General features: G+C 39.4%; 1 protein-coding gene across 4 annotated transcripts in view; it reads left to right on the forward strand.

Annotated features, from left to right (window-relative positions):
* The window catches only part of COL15A1 (collagen type XV alpha 1 chain), a 114,636-nt gene that overhangs the window by 87,949 nt on the left and 7,408 nt on the right, over positions 1-19,279 (forward strand). For all 4 annotated transcript variants that reach the window (XM_053989223.1, XM_053989231.1, XM_053989241.1 and 1 more), the window contains 11 exons: positions 1,947-2,024; positions 2,144-2,179; positions 4,743-4,796; positions 4,877-4,936; positions 6,752-6,820; positions 7,180-7,221; positions 9,575-9,620; positions 10,357-10,446; positions 13,319-13,368; positions 15,122-15,232; positions 16,589-16,727. In XM_053989223.1, the coding sequence (XP_053845198.1) occupies positions 1,947-2,024; positions 2,144-2,179; positions 4,743-4,796; positions 4,877-4,936; positions 6,752-6,820; positions 7,180-7,221; positions 9,575-9,620; positions 10,357-10,446; positions 13,319-13,368; positions 15,122-15,232; positions 16,589-16,727 (775 nt within the window). The remainder of the gene's footprint in view (positions 1-1,946; positions 2,025-2,143; positions 2,180-4,742; positions 4,797-4,876; positions 4,937-6,751; positions 6,821-7,179; positions 7,222-9,574; positions 9,621-10,356; positions 10,447-13,318; positions 13,369-15,121; positions 15,233-16,588; positions 16,728-19,279) is intronic.

Below are 19,279 nucleotides of genomic sequence, written 5' to 3' on the forward strand. Positions count from 1 at the left end.
GTAGGAATTGTGATTTTAATAAGTTCATGTGAAAAATGTACTGGGGAGAATGTGAAAATGCTAAATGGCATCCCCTGATATAATCTCACCAAGAACTAATCTTCCTGCCCTAGTGTTGAAATTCATCAGCTTAGTATGCACTTATCATGTTAAGTCTCTTTAAACATTAAACATGAACTGACCTCTTCTTGACAGCTGATTGTTGTGCTGACACCCTGGGATCCTATCTAAAAGCCCAAACAAAAAAAAGATCAAACTTTTCCTCCTCCTATGCCAGAAAGGGCTTTGCCTACAGAAAGAAGACTGCAACTTTTAATTCCCAAAGAAAGTACAAGACTTGACGAGCTCTCTTCTTAAGATTCTTTCTCTTGTTTCTTCACAAAACGTCTGTATTTTATAGCACTGCTGAGAGGTTACTAAAGACTGACTCTGCTCTTTTGCAAATACTGCAGCTGTTCCAGATTTTTCCCCTTCTTATCCACCTTCAGGAAGCAGGGGAGAGGAACATCTAATATCTTGGGGATACTAAAAAAGAAAAGCAAAAACACTTTCTGCTTGTTCTTTCTAAGTAGCTGAGCTCACTTTCTCACAAGTAATAGGAAGACTTGGAAATGGTTAATTATGGTTTAAATGGGATAGCAGATGAACAGCATTGTCATTGCTCAGAAGGAAAGCTCTCAGGCCACATATACCAGTCCCTGTTTATCATAAGGTTTCCTGTTCTTTTACAAAATGCATTAAAGGATCAAGCTCAGCCTTAGAACCAGTTGGGTGATTTTTGGTTTAGGTTGTGGAGCTATTTACTTTTGTTATTTTGTTCATGCTTTTCTTTGCTTCTGGTTCTCAGTTCATGCTTTTCTTTGCTTTTGCTTCTCAGTTCTTGCTCTGACAAGAACTCAAAGCTTTGAAAGCATTTAATTTTGGACGCACCAAAAATATAGTGATGTATTTGATGGTGTTTCTGAGCTGTGAAAAGCAGGCTACACTCAAGAGTGATGAAGTTTGGGAACCACAGTGAAGCTCTACAGAAACCTTTACTTAAAGGATCATGAAATTCAACCTCCGGTCCATAAATTCTCACAGAAGATAAAGTCAGTGAAGCCAACCAAGCCTCAGGGGGATTCCAAAGTATCCAAATTATCTTCAGGGAGACTTCAAAAACTCACAACAGTTTAAGAACCTGTGAGAAGAATTGAGTTACAACACTTAAAGTTCATTGAAAGGTTTATAACCTGGACTGTCATTTTAATCAGCAATGCAATTGCTAGCTTCAAGCTAGATTTGTTCCCTAAGATCTTGGGTGTTGTAGCAAGCTGCCGAAGGTAGGAAGTGGAAAGTTACAGGTGAAAGATCTAGAGTGGGAACCATGCACTTAGCACTGAGAAGTGGTAATCTGTGGTGGTGGAACAGGAATGGAGAGGGTTACAGTTTGAATGCTGGGACCTGGCCTTTATTAAAGTTAATGAGGTTTCATCATGCCAGGCACATAGAGAGAATGATTCATGCTTTCCTGATCATAAAATCTGAACATTTACTGGTCTATCAAGATGGTGCATTTTCAGCAGGATTTACTGACCATTAAGGTGATGGTACACAAGAAGACACCAGTAACCTGTCTGCCTTTGGCAGAGACCTTTTGTGAAAACAGCATGTTTCACATAGTTACTCTATGGAGAGCAAATCACGTCCTTTTTTTTTTTTTTTTTTTTTTTTTTTTAATAAGAACTTATTAATCTCAGGGAGCAGTTTTAGTGTATTATGTTTTTAGAAAGATCATCTCTTTTCTTCCCAGAATCAAGATTCACCCTACTCATACTGATATCACTTTATGTTTGATATCACAGCATGACTAATCTGTCATGCTTCAAACAAAAGTAATGCTGCCTTGACTTCTTCTGATTCACTGGGAACTGCTTTGTAAACAGTAGTTACTCTGATAATTGCAGGGTGAAAAGGGAGAACCAGGAGCTATCATTTCTGCTGATGGATCTTTAACTGAATTATTAGGAAGAAAAGGAGAGAAGGTGAGCTAATGCTGTGCTGTGTTCCTCCAGAATTATTTGTGGCCATGTTACCAGCCACCTCTGCTAGACATTGCAGGAGTTCTCCTTGTCATTGCTCTCTCTGTGTTGGTCCTCAACAGGGTGAAGCTGGAGTGATGGGACCAGTGGGACCAATGGTAAGATTATTCCAAAGATGAATGGTTTCTTATTTTTTAGTTTTGTTTTGGCCTTAGTAAATGTAAAGGTAGTATGGTTTAGCTTTTCATTCCTTCTGAGTAGGGATGATAAGGAGTATTCGTGCTTCAGGGCCATCAGTGTTCTTCAGAAAAGAATGTGTTTGTTACATATGTGTTGCTGTAACTACTGACTTGATGCAGAGCTTAAATTCTGGTAGAGCAAATGTATCTGTTAATGTCTAAGCCATCAGTGAAATATTGTCAGATTTATGACTCTGAGTGAACTGGGTTTGTTTAGCTCTGAAGATAAAAGACTGAGAGGAGCTCTAATTGCTCCCTGCTGTGGCCTGAAAGGGAATAATTTTTAAAAAGTCAGGTCCTTCTCAGAGATGCACAGGAAGAAGACAAGTAACAAAGATCAAAAGTTCCAGCTTGTGACATATATAGGTATAAAGGCAAAAATTCATGTTAAAAGTGATTAAACACAGAAATGGGTGCCCAGAGATGTGGATGCCAGCCTGGTCAGGGAGAGAGAAACGGCAATCATTTCTCACAGTGCCTTGTGAGAATTTTTAGGGAGTTGTAAGAATGTGATAACTTGTTAGTATAAACAATCTGCAGGTGGTGTTTTTCCACCTTGTTTTTCTGTTCTTCTCAAGGACAGTGTGTGAGAAAGACGTTTTTATTAACTAGCTAATCAAGTAGAATGTATCGTATCAGTCTATATAAGCTGAAGAATCCTTTGTATAAAAGCTTCCTTTTTTCCTCTTGCAATTTGTTCTGAAACAAGGTGTTGAGTGGCATGACCTAACCTACAAGCCTAATGTACATGTTTGTCATGTAAGCAAGAGGTTGTGCAAGCGGATTGCTCTTTTTCCACCTAAATTAGTCTCTGTTTATATGATTTACATTAAAACAACTAACTGCATTTGCTCAATTTCTGTCAATGCCAATAAATTGCAACTGCGTTGGATTCTGAGAAAGCTGTACACCAGGCAGTAGAGTAGGACCATGTACCAAAATCAGGATTTAGAGGCCTTCTTTCAAGTATTTGGTCTGATACTTTTGACCAGACATGGAAGGTTGTAAGAAAGCACAATAAATTAGTTATAAAACAAGAACAGTGGCCCAGACCCAGCAGTGTTAGGGCGCCAATTTCTTCTGTCTAGTATTCCAAAAATCAAGGATGTAAAGGATGTTTGTTTGCTTCTGCTTTTGACATAGCCTGGTCACTGTTGTGGCTTAGTGAATGTTAGTAGAGTGTTGACATTTCTGCACACCAGGGTGCATAGGAGATTTTTACATCAGTTTCTGTAGCCTTCCAAAGGGTATAACTGGGTGTGCTAAATAACTGCTTTTTTAATTATTGTGTATCAGAATCCCTGAGGAGGCTACCTTAACTTACCAGAAAGGATGTTCCTATCCTTCTCTTTGTATGACTGCAAGATGATCTCCCCCTTCAACTTGACACAATAACTTTGAATGAAAATGGACTTCAGAGATGACCTTGTGCACATCACTGCCTGGAGCAGGTCTCTTTAACTCAGGAACTTGTCAAGTGAAGTTTTCAACAACTCTTAGGATAGAAATTCCACAACCTTTCTGGGCAGCACATTCCAGACATTTGACAAACATTGGAGTAAAAAAATTTTCCTTATATTTGTTTGTAATTCCTCATGTTCTGGCTTGTGTTCACTGCTACTTGCTGTGCATCCTTTTCCTCTCAGCCCCAAACTCTGTGTTTTACATCTCCTTTTATACTGCCACGAGTTGCTTCATACAGTTCAGCAAGCAGATAAGGAAGGTCTTGCTAGCACTGGTGGGAATGGTCACACTTCAGGAAAGTTTGGCACATGGAGCCTGTCTCAAGGCTTTGCTCAGCCAGTTCTCTTCTGAGCACAGAACTCCCCTTTGATCATTGCTGCTAATGGGGCGATACAATTTGGTGTTGTCCCATAGAAAAAAAATACATCTGTACTTAGTGTGAGGCCTGTACAGCAAAAATATATAGACTTCATTTTTTATTACTTTGTGGAGCCTGGTGAGTCAGTCAAACTTGTATAAAGAAGGAATGATTCTGTTTCAACTATCAGCCCCATGAATCCACAAACCCAGGCTGGTGAGAGGCAAGTAGAAGCCTGGCACTGCATGAATTCTTAGGCCAATCCACAGATACTTCCTCATAGAGCCTGAGTAAAAAATAATTAGAAATAAAAAAAGGCGGGGGGTGGGGGGGGAAAGAAGATGAGCAAAGCATACATCTCTAACTTCCTTTTGTTTTCCTGACTGATGCATTTAATTTTTCTTCAATACATAGTGAGTCAGTTTTGAATTGCACACCCGACAAGGGTCTGGGAATGCAGACTTCAGATAGGTGACTGTAACATGCAGTCCTCAGCTTCTGAGATCACTCAGTAGAGCAAGCAGAGAGAGTGTTCTGTGCGGTCTCTATAGGCAGTCACAGACTGATTTTTAATATAGATATAAAACTGTTTCTTATTCTAAATAATGAAATATAGGTCAACAAAATGGGCCATAATCACTTTTTTTTGTTGTTGTTCAGGGACCAATAGGACCTACTGGACCCAAAGGAGAACTTGGCTTCCCAGGACGCCCAGTATGTATTGTGCTCTCAAGTGGAATAAAGATAGGAAAGCTTGCTTCTGACACATACTAAATTATTTCTACTTATTTCAGGGCCGTCCAGGACAGAATGGACTGAGAGGTGTGAAAGGTGATCGAGGTGAAGCATTTAATGTAAGTTTTTTGTATTTCAATTAGTTGAAAAATAAAATCTGTTAAAATCTGAAGTCTGATTTATATTGATTCCTTTCAAATGATGATGGGACTAAAAAGATGAAATGTTCCAGAAATAATTGTGTTTCTGCTACTTTTCCTATCTAGCAGCAGTCTTTGAAAAGTCAGATTCTGGGTCTGTCTGGGCAGTTCTTGCAGATACACATAGTTGTGTCAGCTCCCAGGTGTAACAGTTATGTGTGCCACTCACTGCTACCATAGCAGCTTCAAATAACAAAGGATTTGGAATTCCAGTTTTTTTATATATGTCAAGGACTTTCTGATCCAGGCCACCAGTGTGATTTCTCATGATGTGAAGATACTCCCACAGGCTCTGACCTTTCTAGCCCAGGTACAAACAACACTTGAGCATATCACAGGGAAGTGGTATCTACCTTACTATCAAGGAGATACTCACTAATACCTGCTACCTGCTACAGTTGCTGTGTACATGTATTCAAAACAATGACCTCTGCACAGATGACAGCATATTCATGCTCACAACCTGTAATTGTGGAATGACAAGTGATGAACCAAGCTCCTGTTGCTGCAAGTCTGTTCTCATTAAAAGATTTCAGACAAATTGTCTCATGACAAACATTGAAACTGGACCGCACAAGAACTAGTACTGCTGAGCATAAACAATAAGCTTCACAACAGCAGTCATTTGTGTGGTTGTTCTGATGTCATGCGAAAATCTGTGCTAGTAAAATGGGTACCTATGTCACAACAGCAGCTAATGCTATTTTATCTGCATCAGAGATAATGCTGAAAAAAAATTACAAGGGTATGTTACTGTGTTAGCATAAAGTCAGTATCACTGTATTTCAGTAGAGAAATTTTTGTAAATTGATTCTGTTGTAGGAAGCCTTTGGTTCTAGTTTGTTCAAAAGAAAAAAAAATGGCACACAAAGTGCAAGGCACAAGTGTCTTGTCTATCTAGACAATAAATATAAGTGAGATGATACTGCTTTATGTGAGTAGCAGGGAGACTAATTGGTGAGTATCTTCACAGAATTAGTAAGTATTTAGGTACCTCCACAGTAAAAAAAGACCAGGTACTGAACGTGGCTTACACCCATAGAAGAAGGTATAAATAGAAATATAGTTCCTGGAAAGTGAAAACAAATTAGACAAATGCAAATTGGAAGAAAATGACAGGAAAAATTACAACCCACTGACAGAAAATATAAGAGTAGATTTTCCTTTCCTCCATATCTTCAAATAATATTAAAGTTCATTTTCTGGATTGTCTGCCTTAACCACACAAAAGCTATTGTAGCAAGTATAACTAGATGAAGTACATCAGGCTGACAGGTTAAAGCAAAAAAGCAAACAAAAGAGGCTGCATGTTCTAGTAGTCCTTCCTGGAGTGCTCAGGGAAGATAAAATCTAATGGATCTCTAATTATTGATGAAATGACATATGTCACCATACAGAAAATTGCATTGAAAGGTGAACACAGCCTTATGCCAAGTTTTCAAATTGAACAGTTAAGAGCTGACATGCATTTTTTATAAAAGGCAGTCATGCCTCCAGTCTGCCAGGGTTCCACATGGTTGCTAATTAGCATGTACATATCTGACTGGCACTTGAAAATTTATGAATCTTAGCAGTTTTGAGAGATCTAGATCAGTGTAGAATACCTAATTTTCCTTGGATGAGAGACATACTTACATTAATTTAGTTTCAATATGCAGTACTTTAGGTGTTCCAGTTTGCAGATGGGGTTTATTTTTTGTCTAGTATCTTCCTTCTTTCACTTTCTCTTTCCAGGGCCTTCCTGGCTTGCCTGGACCCCCAGGGCCCCCTGGACCTCCAGGACGTATACTTTATATCAAAGGAGTAAGTGCAGCTGGGGATCAGTGACTGGTTTGTAGCAGAAATGTGCTGCTCTAGAAGCAGTCTGCAAAAGGAAACATCAAAACTGGTTTCAGTCTACACAGCTCACTGTGGGTGACCTTGCTTGTGTGCAGAGAAGAAAGATCTCTTAACCAAAGCCACTGTCATGGAAGAATTTTGCCCCCATGGCCTCACAGAGAGGGACATGATGACAGACCTGGCAGCCAGCTGGGCTTTCTTCTACGGAGGTGGTGGTTTTGTTTCCAGGCTTAGCCTCATCATGACTGCTAGGTTTATATGGTGTGTTACATGCTGTATCATACCTATGCTCATTAAAGTAATTTCCCTCCTGTTTTCAATAGACAGTTTTCCCAGTCCCTCCCAGGCCTCATTGCAAAATGCCAGTAAGTGACACATGCAGAATCTGCTCTTAGCAGGATGCATGGCCATGACAGAACATAACCAAAGCAGCTGTACACCTAAACACCATAACCTTGCAGCTTTTCTCACCCTGCCTTCTGCTTTGCACCAGGGATGTGTTTTACTTGTTCTTCGGGATAACAGATTTTCAAGTGTTTAGCCATTTATGAAAACTTAACCATGTATAAAATATATAACAGAACCAGAAACACTAGACTCTTTTGCTTAAAGTACTTTGATTGCTTGTTTTCTGAATACTTTTAATGCCTTTCAAAGCTTGTGTTTCCATAGTTTAGGAGTTGCTTTGGGAACCTGAATGTGTATACATACAGGTACATGTATTTTTTTGGATATATGTATAAATACAGTCCTCATGTTGTTATGTCTTTAGCTGTTTTTAATTTCCCTGTCCAAAATAAGATTTGTTATGTGTTTCATTGTGGCATGAAAGATGCATCAGAAAAGAAAGATCATGTTCTTTATTTGACCCTCAAATGTACTGTTCACATAGAATTGCAGCAGGTGAAGATCTGCCCCTCCTTTTCAAAGAATATGACAAAGCCTTCAAAGCACCTGCAGTTTCACACATAGTATGTGAAAAGAAAAGAGATGGATTTCATATTTTCAGAATATGAAAATATGAAAATGCAATTTTTGTTTAATTAATTACAGAAATTGCATCCTAGAATGAATGGTGAGCATAGTTCAGTTCTGGAAGTATTTTCCCTAGGGCAATATCCGACTGTGGGGTATGTACATAGAAAGGATTCTGTCTTTGGGAGCCACAGTCCACTCCTGAGTAGCGTAGGGTTATACTTTTCTGTTAAACAGTGTAGCTCCGAGTAATACTGTGCCCTCTCCTCCAATTTGCATTACAGTTCTTTTTCACTGATTTTAGAGAAACAGCTCTTGATTTCCTCTATACTAAATGTATTGATACTCATCATCACCCTAACCTTACTGCTGAAAAAAGTTGTATCCCAACTTGTGATCTTTTCTGGGAATTAATAATAAATAGACATACCAATTGCCATAAATAAATATGGTAATTTGCCATTTCTACATTTTTGGCCTACCACCTCCACACATCGTATTTTTACCCCTGAATTTCTCCCTTAAATCTTCTCACTCCCACTGTATAACATATGTCCATATGGCCATAATCACATATGTATTTGTCAGCCTCACTTCTGAAACCTGACTGGATGAGGCCCTGAACAACCTGCTGTAGTTGATCCTCCTTTGGGGTAGACAACCTCCAGAGATGCCTTCCAGCCTCAACTCTCCTCTGATTCTCTGTGGAATGATTAAAATAAAACAAGCCAATTTTCTCTGAATTTCAGATAATAATAGCCACTTTTCCAGAAGGTTACCATCAGTGAAAAATAGCACTAACTTTAACATGCACAAGTAATGTAGAAAACATGTACTTGTAAACATCTCTTCATGCACCTGAGCGTGCTGGATAGATTTGTCCTATGTTTGTGAGTAATCTCCTAAACCTATCCAAGTTTATAGATAAGAAGTCTGCTGTTCATGCCTACATAAATGAGTGCCGATAAAGAACTACAGACTGAACCCCACCAGTTTTTCTTCATGGGCACTGAACTTCTGAAGTTAATGGAGCTATCCATGTGAGTAAGACTTCTGCGGGCTAGTACTACAGGATTAGCCAGATGCAGCAACTTCCATTTTTTCATACACTCGCTTAGTTTCCTATAAAGAGTACTAGAAAGTACCAAGATTTCCAAGCACTTGCTACATTTCAGTTCCTATATTGTCCCTATTTTGAAGACAGGCACAGAGGTAGGTAGCATGCCCACTGTTACAGGTAGCTGGTGACAGAAGAGGATAGACTAGAATAGTTTCTGTCTCCATATTGTGGTTTCAATGCATCTGGTTAACATCAGACAGAGCACAAGTTAACATCAGACATAACATAGCCCTGGTCTGATGAAGAGAATTATAAACACAAGCTGTTATCTCAGAGTCAAAAATCAAATTCTGCTTCCAAACACGGTATTGTAAATTCAGAATTGTTCTTGGATAATAAGTTTTCTGATGCTTCACTGGAACAACTGAGAGTAGGATTTGCTGATGCCTCCAAAATGCATGATGTTACCCTTTTGCTGAAAGCATGCTGCATGTCAGAGAGCATAATCCTCATAAAAACTTGATCAGCTAATACTCAGACCCTGTCAAACTGGAGATAATTCCAGAGTCTTGTTATAATATTTACCAGCATGCAAACTTGCCAGGCTTTTCAGTCACACTAAGAAATGCATTTCCATTTATTAATATGTATGGATAATTTGTAATGGGTTTCTTCATCTGAAGGTGAACCCTCCCTATCCTGGAAATCAAGAATTTCTTAATGACCATGGTGGGCAATTCTTTTCTTGTACATTGGTTTAAATAAGTTCTTTTTTTTTTTTTTTTTTTTTGTTGGGTTTTTCATACTTAAGAGCTTTTTGCTTTTTCTTGGCTATTGTATAACTGGAGGAGGGAAGGGAAGGGAAGGGAAGGGAAGGGAAGGGAAGGGAAGGGAAGGGAAGGGAAGGGAAGGGAAGGGAAGGGAAGGGAAGGGAAGGGAAGGGAAGGGAAGGGAAGGGAAGGGAAGGGAAGGGAAGGGAAGGGAAGGGAAGGGAAGGGAAGGGAAGGGAAGGGAAGGGAAGGGAAGGGAAGGGAAGGGAAGGGAAGGGAAGGGAAGGGAAGGGAAGGGAAGGGAAGGGAAGGGAAGGGAAGATGTGGTATACAACACTCATTCATAATCAAGAACTGTTTCTGATTCTCCTCCAGTGAAATTCACAAATGGAAAAATAGAACCAGACTTGTTCAGAGGATCTTGTTAGAGGATCTTAACCACCCAGCAGTGGTTAGGGAAAGGGGAGTAAAAGATTGACTTGTAAGAGAGAGATTGTCTTGCACATGTTGGGGTTGATAAGAGAGGACAGTCAGGCAGCCATTCGATGATCATGAGTGAGAGAGGCACAGAGGGACAGGAACCATGTGCCCCACATACATGGGAAAGTCTGCTCCCACTTTCAGTGGTTTGGTTTTCATTACTACAGTCTCTGCTGTTTTCAAGTTCTTATGAATTTTTGATACTATTGTGGCAGGCGCTAAAGCAAACAGAGCTTCCTGGGAACTGCACAGTTCAGCACACTTAAAAGGAGAAAAGGGAGACAGAGGTGCTCCAGGACCACCAGGTATACTAAATCTGTCATTGACATCCTGTGGAGGAATATATGTCTAACTTGAAAAGCAATTCAGCAAGATACTTCAATAGTTACCTCTGCAGCCTTACCTGCCTAGAGATTTATTCCAGTGTTCATTGATGAATTGATACACAGAACAGCAAAGATCAGAATGTTATCCAAAATGTCTTCTGAAGAGACAGACTGCACATTTGTGAGCATTATGAATGTGTTAAGTACAAGAATAAATATTTAAATGTAAGTGGCTGGTCACAGATTTTTTGACATTTTAGAAGGACATCATGGGCACTTCCTGAGATATCATTTTGTTGTCAGTCTTTCTGAGCCAATTGTGCTAACATCCAGTGCTTCACATTTCAGGGTAATGCACCTGTGCATTCTGAGTTCAAGGCAGTCAGTTTTGCTGACAGTCCCACTTCTAACAGGAGGTGGAAACAGATTATTTCCATTTCAACCAATTTTTAAATATTTTCTGATTTATTTCTGAAAATCGTGAAGCATCTGTGTGCAATAAAAGTACCAATTCACTAGCAGTAGGAGCATCATAAGAATTATTCCTCACCCAAAGATTTGCTTTCTGTGTCAAAAAGTTGATATACATTGCTAATTCTTACAAATCCAAAAAGAGTTACAGAAACAAGCATCTGTTTGAAAAGATTGTAAATACAAGCACTTCATTTTCTGTAAACGTTTTGAAATCTCATTTACTGAGATAAGGCTTTGATCAGTGAGAGAAATAATTTGAAATAGAAAATGCTGTATATTGAATTAGTGTTGCTATTCCATATTTATAGTAATTTTCCTTTAATGCATTGATAATAGCTATATTCTCCCCATATATGTTGATCTCACTAGATCAACATGGATATTTCTGTCTTTGTTCCAAAGACATAATTCTGCTGACTAAAGATGATGTTTTGGTTATTTTGAAGACAACACCTGTTTATTGTGATAAAATCAATTTTCCTGTCTTGTCCTCATTAATTTTTATTCTGATTCAATATCTTAAAATACGCAGTTAGCAATTTCCAGTCATCAATAAACTTGTCAAAAGAAGAAGAAAGAAACTTTCCTAAACAAAAAATAAGATTTTCTCTTCAGTGCTGGCTTATCCACCACAAATATATCTGTTCATTTCCAGGTTCTGTACTGAATGCAAATTATTGTCTTAGAAGTACTTTCTTGCCTATATCTGATGATTTCAGGTGCTTCATAAGAAGATTATGAGAGGATTGTTCTTAAGATTTTGCTGTAAAACTGCAGCTAGTAAAGGATGGGGAAAATAACACCACAATTCTGGTTAAACTGAAAACTCAATTCACTTTTCTCCTAAAATAACAGAGATCTGTTCATTTGATACAACAGATCAATTGGCTCCAACGTTTTGTTCAACATGAAGTTGAAGCATGCTAACTAAGACCAATTCTGTTGCTGTTTTAAAAAAATATTCCTATTTGTTTTTTCCTTAATGATGTAGTTGCTAAAATATTCTTTCATACAAAGCAGTTCTCTAATTCTTACAGGTGCCCACATAACCACTGACAGGGAAAATTTACAAGCCAGTAGTTGCATAATTAAAGTACAGGAAATTTTCAAAAAACCTTTTCTGAGGGGAAGGTGGCTGAAACTCCTTCCACTACATTTGTTGAGTTCCACGAACCAGAAAAGCTTTTTGAAATGTGGTATTTGTATTTGCATGCAGTGGATTTATTTTTGCTTCTCACAAAACGTTACCTCTCCAATCTTATAAACAGGTTCTATTAATTGATAACATGTAAAAATATGAAGCCACACAAAAATGCGAGAGCAAATTCAACAGACATGGGCTTCATTCAGACCTAGACTACTTGCTGGTCATCCTAGAAAGACCTGAGATAGTGCTCAGTGTAGAGATTAATACTAAGCAACATCTGAGAAGGATACCTGCCATTTCATTCCACCTGTCCATTCCCTTCCCCTCATAAGGATCAAGCAGATCGCTGCTGCAAGCTGTAATTGGTAAGGTTGGAATAAAATACAAACAGGTGCCATAATGAGAATACTTTTCTGCCCTACAATGTCTGCTTGATTTATTTATCTGAGGGGGCACACTGGGAAATGAGCCCTATGGCTGGCTGAGGGTTGGGCTCAAAGATCTCAAAAATTAATCAAAACACATTTGAAGAAAATGCATTGAACTGTTATGGGAAGCTGCAAAATATGTTTTTTTTTTTCCAAATGGATACCAAGCACATAATATTTTAAGGCTTTTTGAGGCTTTTGTGCTGGCTTGACAGCTTTGGCTGACCAACACTGGCAGACAACACGAGTGGTATAACCATTTAATCTAATATTGGTTTTCATTGCATAAAAATGTCAAGGAAGAGTTATTGTACAATTGTTGCAGCACAGCAGCAACACTATCTCTTTCTCTTGTCAGCTCTGGTACTGTCTTTGCAGGAAAGATCACACATCTACTGATGGATCACCCCACTACCAGCAAAACATATGAAAAGCTTCTCTTTTACCTTGGCTTGCATCAAAGGGGTTAACATGGATACTTGTCTTTCACTCCTCTTTCCAGCTGCTATGTTTTCAGAAAACTGGGAATTTTTCATATTTGAGCCTTCTTTCCTTCTAATTTTTCTGAAATCCCAATCAGATTCAGAAGTTTTTAAGGTGGAAGAGTGACAGACAAGGCACAGACAAGATAGGCTGTATAAGTCTTGCTTCATTAGGAAACCAAACTTAAAATATGTTTGATGTAAAGGTTAATGCCATTACTGTAAATGGTTTTCCTTTAAACTCCTAAACCAGTAATACCAAAAACAGTGCTTTTAAAAGGAAAATTACAGATAATTATTGTATTTTCTTCATTTTTCAGGTCCACCTCTGCCTCCATCATATTTCAGCCATTTTATTAATAGCATAAAGGTAATTATATTCCATTTGTATTTGAGTTCTGTTAAGCTTTTTTTAAAGTGTACTTTACTATAAATTAAGCACAAACCAATGCAACATGGTGAAATATACAAATATAAGGGCATCAGCATTTGAAAATTATTTTCATTTCTTAAACTCCAGCTACAGAGGCAAGTTTATAACAACTATAGAGATAGCAGTTGTCAGAGGTCTATAAGGATTACTTTTGAAAGAAACTTTATTACTGAGGCTTTTTACCTTCCCAGTGGTATTAAAGTGAGTCATAATTCACTGTTACCTAACATATCTGCCTTAAATGAATGCTTTTGTTTCCATGCCAGCTCAGGTAAAAGACAACCATTACCTAAAGGACTTCTAGAACACTGGGTGAGGGGAAAGGGGGGTGGAAATCACTTCCATGTCATGTTATTTCTCTTTTAAGCACACTGAATAGAATTAAATTATGGAAACTACTTTTCCTGGAAGCTCTTACAGCAAAGTATACCCATACCTTGATTTGTTTAGTCGCTCTCTGTTCCATTATTCTCTTGACTGCTTCAAGTGACAAAAATTAATAAAAATATTATATTATTTTAAATGTTTTTAGGTGAATAGGACTCTATCAGTAGAAGAACTGAAAAAATGTGAATCAAATTATCATTTAATGATGCTACCAAAAGTGTTGTGCTGACAGTCTCTTGGAAGGACTCTTAATGCTGCCTGGATTTAGGATTTTATTTCTGCTTGGCTGAGTACACCAAAGTTATTCCTATGGCATAAAGTGTCCCATGCATGTGGCAAAGCCAATAGGGTTTCTGACCTTACAGTGTAATGTCTGTAGCTTTACAGATTTAGCTGCCAATAACTTATTTTTCATCTAGTCCTTCCACTCCCCAAAATGACCTGGAATAAAGAAACTTTTTGAGTCATGTTTACTGGGAATCTACAAAGACTAAAAGTCAGAGGAGGAGCTATACATAGCCATGTCCTCTGGCTGTCTGCAGATACCTGCCATTCTTGCTTTGCCATTTGCCTCTTCTGTCCACAGGTTTATTTCTCAGAAACATGAAAAAAGTCAACCAAAAAAAAAAAAAAATGAAGCAGACAAACAGAAAAAAATACTATGAGGAGGAATGTATAAATGCTGTGGCTCATCTTGCACAGAGACATAATAATGTAGTAATTAAATGGTGCTTCTTACCTATTGCTCTGTTTCCCAAACTAACTGATGATCAGCCATGCAGAACAGAAGACATACTGTTTCAAGTGTTTGCAATTTTGTGTAGGGTCTCTTCTGTTATCCCTGTACACACTCCCACCCTGCTCTGCTCACTTTGTCACATACTTTCAAATAGCTGTCCATTCGATGTCAACCTTGCTTTGGTTTTTCCTTGCTGATGGAGGAAAGCACAAAGCCAGGCTTTTATGCTTCCTCCAACTCTCTCTTCACCTCCAGTTACAGCAGTGAACAAGGTTTTGCTGGGCAGAATAGCAGGAAACAGCAACAGAGGCATTTTCTCTGCCTCTACCAAACCCCACCTCCCCTAGCCCTTGCCCTGAGTGAGCCTTGCAGCCTCTATAGAGAAAGCATTCCTTTTCATCCTATATCATAGAAGAAGAAAGTGATGTTTAAAACATTTCAAGCAGGTGCTTTCCTTTACATTTTCCTTTATAAACTCAGAGATTTCATGTAAATTTAGAAGTTCAGTGCATTGTGTTCTAGTCTCACTTCAGCTTAACATTTTAAAATACATTTTATTCAAAGGGTGAAAAAGGAGATAATGGAGTCACTGGTGTAAAAGGAGAAAAAGGAGAACCAAATGGAGGGTTTTTTCTGACGGGACCTCCTGGACCACCTGGAAGACCAGGATTAATTGTAAGTCATGCAGGTTGTAGAATGGGAATATTTATGACTACCAATTTAGAATTAATTTAGAAGGCACTAAAAAGAGACAAACACCAGGATTGCTAGGAACTGTACAAAAACTTACATGCTAAGCAGTAAGTGAATAATAGTAAGTGCATGAAGTATAAACACAGACACTTCACTGTTGTGCATAGAATTACTTTGCTATGAAATACTGACATAATGTTGTGCTCAGCTGTCTCATATAGCTACACCAGTATCTAGATCATATATTAACAGCATTACAAATCAAAGCAGCATGTATAATTTGTGACGGTACTACTTATACTCCCATAAATACCAAAATAGGCCATATAAAGTTAGTCAGAGGCTGACTTGAAAATTATTGGCCATCTAAATAATTAATCCTGTTTTCCTAGTAATCCAAAAAATATGACTGAAAAGACCAGTGTGTAGCCATCTGGACCATTTCTATAAAATTCAGCCACTGTCTACTGTCCACCTTTTAATTTTATCTTCTGGCAATTGCCACTGCAGCTGCTTTGGAATAAAATGCACCAATTCTTTGGAAACGAGTTTATCCCTGGGATTTGGCAACAAATACATTAATTGCCTTCCTCTATTGCCATATCTGTGTCAAGAACCATGAATGAGTGGGCCACAGCTGAGGATGAAGCGTTAGGTTAGCAAGACCATCTTTAAAAATCCCGCTGGTTCTATTCCATATTGCTGAGAATATCTCCCTGTTTAGAAACCATTCTACTGGCACAGCTGAGCTGTCCTTGTCCTTGCTCCAATGTGTTCCATGTCTGCAGGTTGGTGTGATCACAGGGAGCAGAAGTCCTCCTCAGTCAGACTGAGGACTCGCTGCTAAACTGGAAATGAAGGGAATTAAGTGTTTTTATTCTGAAAGTCTGGAAGCTGGAGAGGTTAAGGACTAACATTTGACCACAGGAGGGAGAAGACAGCACTCATCATGAGGTGTACACCTTGCATAGACACACTTTACATTAAAGTTTTCCACAAACTCTCTGAGCCCATTAAAGCAAGCAGTCTCAGCATGATCAGAGTAGATATCCAGGACTTTGAGAGCACTGTTGAGAGTTTTGCAGGCATCAGCTGCTCAGGGATATGTATGAGAATTTTCAGAAAGCTTTCTGAAATTTAAATCCTTGACTTTATTTCGATATGTGGTTAAAATTTTCATTTTCCATTATACCCATGCCTCCTTGGAGAAAATTACATACAGACTCATGTCTAAATGGCTGTGTAGTGGCAGGCACCTGGTAAATGTTGCCACCAGAGATGATGGCCCTGCAGCAGTGAAATCAATACATTCAAGGAAATACTTTTCATCACTGACAGGGACCAAAAGGGGACTCAATTGTTGGACCCAGAGGACCTCCAGGATTACCTGGCCTACCTGGCTTACCAGGTTATGGAAAAATTGGACCTCCTGGCCCACCTGGACCACCTGGACCACCAGGGCCCCCTGCAATATATGGTGAGCTTTTCAGTGCATATGCAAGTGTACAGCTGCATGCCCACAACCCACACATGAGCAGTTCTTTCACACCTGGCAGATTTTCCCACCTGCCCACCCTCTCTGCATACAGGAATCAGGTTGTTCCCTGCTCTCCTCCTACCCTCCACCAATTTCTCCTAGGGAGGGAGTTGGAACTGAGAGCACAAAAGGGACAATTTCTCTGCAGACAGTTTTCACTGACTAGTGCCATGGAAGTGCTGTTGCATGAAGGATCTTGCTGTGGCTGTGGCTGGGAGGAAATCTGCATAGTAGAGATAGGTTACCTTGACAGCTTTGCAAAATCCATCAAATTGACCAGCTGGCTAAATTTGGGACAAAACACTCTTCTTGTGGGGAATGGAATTAAATCCACCTGGTGGCCAACACAAGAGGTTTTTCCCAGGACTCAGTATTGAGTCCAGACTTATCAAATATTAATTATCTGGGCTAGGGGATCAAATGTACACTTCAATGAGTTTGCCCCCAAACTGTGTGGGAAGATTGATCTGCTGAAATGTTCTACAGATGGGTCTGGACAGTCTGAACCAACAGGCCGAGGTCAACTGTGTGAGGGTCAGTAAGGCCAAGTGCCAGGTCCTGCATTTGCATTTGTGTCACAACAACCCCATGCAGAGTGGCTGGAAAGCTGCACAGCAGAAAAGAACCTGAGGGTGCTGGTTGGCAGTTGTTGAACATGAGCCAGCAATGTCCATGTGGCCAAGAAGACCAGTGGCATCCTGGCCTGTATGAGCAATAATGTGGTCAGCAGGACCAGGGCAGTGATTGTCCCACTGTACTCAGCACTGGTGAGGCCACACCTCAAATCCTGTGCTTAGTATTCAATCCCTCACAAGAAGAATGCAGCACACTGAGGTGCTGGAGCACGTCCAGAGAAGGGAGTCAAGCTGGTGAAGGGTCTGGAGCACAAGTCCTGTGAGAAGCAGCTGAGGGAGCTGGGGGTGTTTAGGCTGGAGCAAAGGAGGCTCAGGGGTGACCTTATCACTTTCCACAAATGCCTGAAAGGTGGGTGTAGCCAGGAAGGGCAGTATCTTCTCCCAGATTACAAGCAACAGGACAAAAGGAAATGGCCCCAGGTTGTACCAGGGGAGGTTTGAATTGGGTATTAGGAAATTTTTTTTCACCTAAAGGATTGCCACTGCAACAGGCTGCCCAGGGAAGTGGTTGAGTCACCATCTCTGGAAGTGTTACTATGGCACTTAGGGACATGTGTTAGTAGCAGACTTTGCAGTTCTGGGTGTTTCCAGTGGAGGTGATGATCTTAAGGGTCTTTTCCAGCCCAAGTGCTTCTCTGATTTTCTGGTGAAAAGGCAGTACCCACAGTAGAGCGATTCTAGAGGTCTAGAATCAGAGTTCTGGAGAACTGCTTCTGAAAACTAGTTTCTATGCAAATGTTGAATAGAAATGAAACTTCGGGTTGCTTAAGAAATGGCAGGTTCAAGAAATGGTCAGCCTCATTCACACAGCAGGTGAGACTTCTGTTCTGTCATCCAGTCAATATTTTAATTTAGTGTCTATCAGAAGTATTCATCCTCTGAATAATATTTGAGAAAGAAAAAATCCTTTATATGTTCAACATTGGAACATAGGCTTTATATGAATCAGCCCCTGACCATCACGATACAGACAGATTCGCAGCATCCATGAAGCACATAAAGGTCTTCAGGCCTTTACCTGTGTAATTTAGATTAAATACTTCTGGATATTAGCTAAGAGACCCAGTCAGACAAAACAAATCATTATTAGTATTCCATCCCTATATTTTCATTTATGCTCCCTGCCATTAGTCTTCATCATCCTCCTACACATTTTCCTCTTTGCTTTGTAAAAGGGTTCCTTAGGCAGCACACATTTGACTAAATGTTCGGAACAGATGTTTATTTATTCCCTATATTCAAGGTTCAGTTATCTCTTTTAAAGCTATTACTATCTGTAATTATGGACTGCAGTATGGAGTTCACATGTAGCAGTATGGGGAAAGAGGAATAGCTTATCTGTAGGTAAATAGCTATAAACACTTCTGAGAGCTGACCTCCTTCCTCTGCCATTGGCATAAAGGACCTACTCTGGAGTATTCTTGCAAATGCCTCAGTGCATAGATTCTTCTTGCAAAAGGTGATCTCGAGGCTCTTCTGGGTTTCACAAAACCAACCAAGCAAGGTCCTTGCGTAGAAGCTCCTTACAAACAGCTTTGAAGTTCCATCATCATGACATGCAGTTGCACAAAATGCATGCTTTTAATCTTCCATATCTTCGAATCTTTCCTGCCTTAAAAGAAAAAAGTTTTTACTCCAGAAAACAGCTTAAGATGAAGAAATTAACTTTTGGAATAGAGACAGATACTAGGTACCAGGCGGTGTGGACTGCAGTCTTAGTAGTCCAAGTTCATACCCCTGAAGAATTCTTTTTTGCTTTGTAACACAAGCTCAGCACATGAATATTCCATCTAAGGAAAAGTAAATTTTTGTTTTCCTTTAGAGCAAAAGATGTTATGACTTCCTCAAAGCTTATAT

The sequence above is a fragment of the Vidua macroura genome, chromosome 1, assembly GCF_024509145.1.
Source record: "Vidua macroura isolate BioBank_ID:100142 chromosome 1, ASM2450914v1, whole genome shotgun sequence".
Lineage (NCBI taxonomy): Eukaryota > Metazoa > Chordata > Aves > Passeriformes > Viduidae > Vidua > Vidua macroura.